The sequence below is a fragment of the Podarcis filfolensis genome (assembly GCF_964270895.1).
Source record: "Podarcis filfolensis genome assembly, chromosome: 6".
NCBI lineage: Eukaryota > Metazoa > Chordata > Lepidosauria > Squamata > Lacertidae > Podarcis > Podarcis filfolensis.
Window position 1 is genome coordinate 37793440 of NC_139609.1, and position 7039 is coordinate 37800478.

General features: G+C 42.6%; 1 protein-coding gene across 4 annotated transcripts in view; it reads left to right on the top strand.

Moving 5' to 3' along the window:
• LOC310765740 (uncharacterized protein C1orf141 homolog) overlaps positions 1-6870 on the top strand; it is a 45600-nt gene extending 38730 nt beyond the window's left edge. For all 4 annotated transcript variants that reach the window (XM_083621160.1, XM_083621159.1, XM_083621161.1 and 1 more), the window contains 2 exons: positions 3456-3642; positions 5741-6870. In XM_083621160.1, the coding sequence (XP_083477286.1) occupies positions 3456-3642; positions 5741-6802 (1249 nt within the window). In that variant the 3' untranslated portion in view covers positions 6803-6870. The remainder of the gene's footprint in view (positions 1-3455; positions 3643-5740) is intronic.
• The last annotated feature ends 169 nt before the right edge of the window (positions 6871-7039 follow it).

Consider the following 7039-nt stretch of genomic DNA (forward strand, 5'->3'; position numbering starts at 1 on the left):
GCTCCTGTTGCTCCCAACGCCGCTGATCTACAGACCCTGGCGATGTGACCTGTCTTCCCGCACGTCCGGCACATAGCATCCCGGAAACGACAACTCTTCCGCTCATGGTTTCCGCCACAACCAGGGCACCTGCCTCGGTGATCTTTGTGCACTGTGCAGGCCTGACGCACTGACTTGACCCCACGGACTGGGCTTTGGCTCGGAGTAGCCTCTAGCTCGTCTATGGCATGCGCAACTTCTATCTGTGGCTTAGGGGCCTTGCGACTGGCATCAAGCTCCTCTCTTTCATAATTCTCCGTGGCGGTGGCCTCCTTCAAGGCTGAAGCAAGGGTAACCTCTTCTTTAGCCACGATGCGTCTTCTGGCTTTCTTGCTGCTCAGACCACTGATAAACCGATCCAGGAGAGTCTCTTCCAGATCTTGGAAGTCGCAGTGCTGAGCGAGCTTCCGCAGTTCAGCTAGGAATGCAGATACAGACTCCCCAGCACGCTGCTGCCTCTTCTGAAACTCCAACCGCCGGGCCATGTTGGTCTCAGTAGGCGCCAAATGGCTTGTCAGGCAGGCAAGAATATCTTTGAGAGGTGTCTCACTTAGCTTCGCTGGAGCAAGCAATGCCTTGGCCAGCTTGAAGGTCTCAGGCCCACAGTAGCTCAGGAATGTGGCCCTTCTTTTGCTGGCATTGGTGATCCCTTGAGCCACTGCGAAGAACTCGAAGCGTTCGACGTAGTCTTCCCACGTATGGGGCTCTGATGGCTGGAAGGGCTACAATACCCTTGGACTCTCCATTGTCCTGTGGGCAGGGTCGTCTTCTCAGCCGGCCAGTGAGTCTTGTTCTTAGCTACAATCCGGACTCTGAGGCAGGGCTGCGTTTAACCGCTCCTCAGCATTCCGGATCCCACCTTCATCGCCAGTTGTTGTGACGTGGGGTTTGTGATTTCAGCTCTTTTGACATAATATGCTGGAGACAGTTCTGTAGTAACGCTTCTTTATTACAGCAAACAAGACTGAGAACTGAGGAGGGGAGAGCTACATTTATAGGGACAGGGAACTAGCTAGAACGGATACATTTTGGAGGGAACAATATCAGGCAATCACAGTCCTGCCTTTTGGAGGAAACCAATAAGACAGAGGATCCAAATACAGCAGCTTAAATGAACCAATAGTAGCTGTACCCTCTGGAACCAAAAGGCAGTTACTTTACCCTAATGCAAATACAGACAATAATAATACAGATATAAAATCCTTTGACACAATACACAACATAAAGTAGCAGGGAGAGGACCTTCATTTGTAGGAGTTTTATATTGCTCTCCTCCCTATCCCTCTCCTGATGCCCTGCCATAAGAAATGTGTGTGTGTGTGTGTGTGTGTAGAGCTAGTGGTTTTGTTTATTACTAGTGGGACACATAAAATGCAAAGTCAACAAATTCCCATAAATACAATTGAATAAAAATCAGTAAATACTATTTTGATACAGTATCATTATTTCAAAATATATTTAGATAATATTTCCCAACTATTCATTTAACACAACAACCAATACATCATATTATTGTATTTTATCCTGTACCTTATGGTTCTAATATGTAACAAATATAGAACACTTTTCTGTAAATACTTTGTTCTTTTTATGCCTTCTCTGACTCTAATAATATTTGTGAGTCTTTACATGTCTTTGTTTTATAGTCCACAGTCCATGGAAATCTCAGTCTCCCTACAGAATAAATTTCCTTCAATTATATGTTGAAAGCTAAGCTAAGAAGTCTTTTTCCTCCCTTTTGATTCCAAGAAAATAACACTGTCAGAAAATAAATAAAACTTATAAAATATAACAGATATACTTACAAAAGAGCACTTTGGCAATCTCACTTTTATTTCCTCCTAACATATATGAAATTGTTCAGAGCCTATCAAAGTGCCACAGCTTGAGTATGAAAAATGCTCCTGTTTGCCCAAGAATGTAGCATCCATGGGGCATATGAAACTCCAATATACTTGCCCCTCCCTTTTATGAGGCTTACAGGACACATTTTTTTGGATCTGTCTGACATCAGGATCAAGAATACCTTTACTATATTATTTTATGTGGCTTTTGATGTCTGTTGGACTATACTGAAGGACAGCAGGGTCAGGTTTGGGGTTTTGTAGCTAAAATAAAAAGGCAAGTAAAATTGGGAACATGACAAAATATTTTACAATTATTCATAGCGTGGATAGAAAGTAGGTTGGGAGCAGCTTTCTTCTTCTCCAGACTCACCCAGTAAAGTTGAACTGGCCATCTGATTAGACAGAGCAGCTGTCTTTGGCAGCTATATCCCTGCAGAATATGTGTGAATGTGCTATAAAATCGAGAGCACTTGAATTGAATAGTATTTCTGAAAACCGGTACTATTGCTTTGGTCTCTGTGAATGAGCTCAGATTAAGCCGGCCAGTAGCAAGAGAACGCAATACCCCCTCTCCAAGCCTCGTGGCAAAGTACTTCCCTGTCTTCCGTGAGCGTAGCAACAACGACCTCTTGACTCGAAGAAAATGTGTGTGCAATGGTGGGGATGGCTGGCGCGGCTGTGTTTGAGCAGCAAGCCACGCCCCTGTTGAGCTTCCCTATTGGGTGCCCAACCGGGGAGGGGCGTGGCGCCAGCCCTGGAGTTGAAGCAGGCGGCGGAGCGCCCCTGCATGACGCAGGAATCGTCTCCCGCTCACAACCCCTTCCCCTCCTGGGAGTAGGAAAGGCTTTCTTAGATGCACCAGAACCTATGGAAAAAATGAGAGTATATTTAATGAAATGTGGGAGAGCTGTAGATGTAGGAGATTCCCTAGTTAAATTACAGCTCAGCCATGGCGGCAGAACTGCTATACAATCGGAGGACAATGACAGTGACCTAGGGTTGTTGTAAGAATGACTGAGATTAACATGTGCAAGGTGCTTGACTCATTGAAAAAGCATGTTGTTGTTGTTAATAGGAGTATTACTACTGGCTTTGAAGCATACCAGGTGAATAATTGATCTGGTGCTCTTGCAAAAGGCATTATCTGAACACATACATTCATACATACAGACATTTATATACCACTGTATCATAAAAAAATATATCACAGTGGTTTACAACAATATAAAAACATAAAACCAAACAATAAAATCATAAAAAGTTTTTTTAAAAAAACAAGTTAAAAGATAAAAGGAATGAAAAACAAACATCAGTAAACCATTGTGGGAATGTATTCTTAATTGTCTGCATAGGCCTGACAGAATAGAAAAGTTTTTAGCAGATTTTTTAAATTGGGCACAGAAGGCACTCACTGACTCTCAACTGGCAGAGTGTTCCACAGGACGGGGCTGATAACACATTACTTTTGAAGAATGTAATATCAGGGTTGGAACTAGCAATACCCAGCAATATTGCTTATTTAATTGTTTGGTGACCACTTATTACTATCACTTTTTTTTTTAAATGCAGAGACGCTCTTTGGAAATACGATTTCACCAATGAGGAAAAAAATATTAAGACTTTTACCCACTTTGAGGATGCAGTACTGAAAAAGAAGAAGGTTTCTGTACCTCTGTGCATTGAGGATGAAATAGAAAAACCAAATGCCAAAGTGATCAGAGCTGGCAGTTCAAGGCCAAAATGTGACAGTTTACCGGTAATATCATCTCCCCACCACTACCACTTCCACCTGTTCAATGGGTTTTTAAAAAAATTCTATAGGTAGTTACATTAAATAGTTACATTAAGAATTTCCCATTCTGATCTCAATGTTAAGATACCCACTGGAAAAACAGGTTACAGGGTTTGAAAGAATTCTCATTGCTAATTACAGAATGTAAGGGAATTCTTTATGAAGAACTGGTTGACAAAAATGGAAATCCCCGTGGCTTAATATATCAGTTAAATCAGTAGCTGTCTTAGGCAAGAGGCTGCTAAAATACATCATAAACCAATAGACTTCACAGTGCAACTATCCCTGTTATTCCTATTTGAAGGACCAAAAGAAAACATTTTTTGTTGTATATTTTAAAACTCTTTTTTTTTTAATGGGGAAGTGTATTCAACCAACTACTGCTAAGCATAGACAATTGAAATTAATGAACTAAGTCATGTTTCTAACCTCAATAGGCTTATTCTGAGTAGGACAAACACCACACAGAAAGTCCCATTTCCCATTGGATAGCAGCTAATCAGCATTCTGTTCAACTAATGCTGATGGTAATATACTTTTTTTTTTTACATTCTTGCCATGTTATATGTTATCTTGACCACATGACCTTTAGCAACTGGCTTAACTGACATCTAAGCCCACAGATGTAATCTTTTTATAGGACCTGAGTGAAATGTGTCAGAAAATACGGGGAAATGCATATCTGCATGATTTACTGCTGAATTAAACCCTCATTGCAATCAGAAGACTTCGTTTACAAAGTACTATCCCCCACCCCAAATGACTTCATCTGTTTTCAAAGCATATTTACTAATACTACAAATACAGAAATGGGGCCAGCGTCATACAGTGCCTGAGAATGCTGAACTTGTATATGGGAAATCTCGTTTCAGTCAAATTGCTACTTAGCTATAAAGCTGTGTGTATTTTTGGGCAAGTCATTATCTCACAGCCTTGCCCATCTCATGGGGTCATTGTGAAGCTGAAATGCTAGTCTGAGCTCTTGGAAGAATGGGCCATGCACAAAGGAAACTGCTTTAGTATGACTCAGTATGTTAGATCACTGGTCCATCTAATCCAGTATTGTCTACACTGACTGACAGCAGCTCTCCAGAGTTTCAGACAGGGGTCCTTCCTATCCCTACCTGGATATGTTCATGTCATGAGTCACATAGTGCCTTTGGGTTCAGATCTGGGATGGCAGACTGGAGGAATGGGGAGGGGGGATTGAGACAGTAGAGCAAAGCCTTTCTGAAGAAAGCTCTTCCCTGGCAGACAACAATACTGGAACAGGAGTTCTAGCTGCTTCCTACCTGTGCTGTTGGTGGCTGGAGAGACCTCAGAGCTATGACTTGAGGTGGCTGAACTGGAGTTAGTGGGCACAGGTCTAATAAGCACTCCCAGGGTCAGACAATGCCTCTGCTGGTGAGAACAGACGCACTTGCCCTAGCAGTGTGCGTGCCTACAAGCTAGACGTTCTCACCAAGCTAAAAAAGCTTGCCAAGTGGGCAGGAGAACTTGTTGGGACACCTTCGCTGCTCTCATATGGTTCATGCCCTGGTCTTGGACTTTGGGATTCTAGCCTGGCTCCTAACTCGGTTAACTCCTCCATCCTGTTTGTAGGAGCTTTGGGATTGAGTTAATCCTTTTCTGCTGTTGCACCTGTACTGTACTCCGCTTTAATAAAGGTCTTTCTCTTATTCTGCTGTAATGTCTGGGGTGGGAGCCAGGACTTTCAGGGACTGAACTGAACCCCAGGCAAGCAAAGTATGAGCTTTACCACTGAGCTAGGCAGAGCATATGTGCACAGAAGGCCCAGGTCTAATCCCTAGCATCTCCAACGGAGCACTCTGAGAGAGTTCTGCCTAAAATCCTGAAGATTTGTTGCTGGTCAGTGTAAACCATACTGGGCTAAATGGACCAATATTCAAATTTAGTATAAGGCAGTTTTCTGTGTTTATATAATTCTAGGAAACAGAAGTTTAAAGTTTAGGTGACAGTATGATTTTTCCCTTACATATGTATGAATATATCAGTTTTGTTGGTGTGAAAGGTTTTAACATTTCTCTCCTCCTTTCTCTAGAAGTCAAGTGAATCATTTCCCGTCTATTGCCACAATGAAGGGTATGTAAAGAAGCATGCATTGAATACATGTCTTTCTATGTATGGGGATGGAGCATTTTATGGTGTGAATAGGAGTGGTGAAATATGCATGCAACTAAACCCGGTCCTACGAAACAACTATAATGAATCCACTGCAATCACCAGAAGTAAACAAAATTCTCCCCCCAATGAAACTACAAAGAGGAAGAAAAAGCCAGCCCTGTCTGGGAAACCAAAACGCATCGCTGTTCAGATTTTATCTGTGAAGAAAACACCATGTGATGATATCTTCACAAGTTCTCAGAAAGAGATTGTTCAGAAGATGAGTGGAAGTGTCACAAAAACTTTCAGCAGACATACGGTCCCTGAAAGGAGTATTTCAACAAACATGCCTCAGCGTCAGAAAGAAGGCCTTATGGTATGTGGAGAGAATCCAACGCTGGCCATATACCGTACTATTTCATCTAGAAGCCTGATTTCAGGAATAAAATCCCAACTTCCAGATTTTTTTGAGAAGGAGTTAGCTTCCCCCGAAGAACCCCGTAAGAAGGATAGAGTGCTTTTTGTGGACTACATCCCCATCTCAAAGCCAATTCCAGTTCCAAGATCTGGAAGTAAACTCGCTAACCACCACAACTCCGTCCCTTCAGCTCGCAGTTCATGCTCATCTCATAGTTGTGCTAAAATCGTATCAGTGGAAAGCAGCAAGTCTGAAGTGAAGCACCAGGATAAGTCACACCAGAAACCTTTTCTGGATGAAAACAGGGCAAGCAACATGGAAGTCTCAGCCCAGTCCCCAGCCCAAGAAGACAGTGAGAGGTTAATTGGGCCAACATCATCACTATCACTAAGGAGCTTTCAGGAAGAAGTAAATAGTAGCCTTGAGCCCCAGAAATCAGAATTGACCGCATGTTCAGAAGAGCAAAGCGCTGGGTCTGCACACGCTCCAGTTATAAGCATACCAACAGCAGAATTCGATGTCTCCGAATCCCATAGGGATCCGAGCATGCAGAACCTGTTACCTGTGGGTAATGAAAAGTAGCTTCAACCTCTGAAATGACTATTGTGTGAAGTGCATAATAAATCTGTACAATAACCACTTCCCCCAAATCTGTTGCCACAATGTAGTCCAAAGGGATTGCAACCAGTGAGGGAGGTATCTTTGTCAATACGTAGGTTTTTATTATTATTATTATGAATGATATAGTAGCTTGGCAGTAGAATATCAGATGCACGGAAGCAGCAAATGCCGTGTGCCATCTGATGTTTCGCCAGAGTC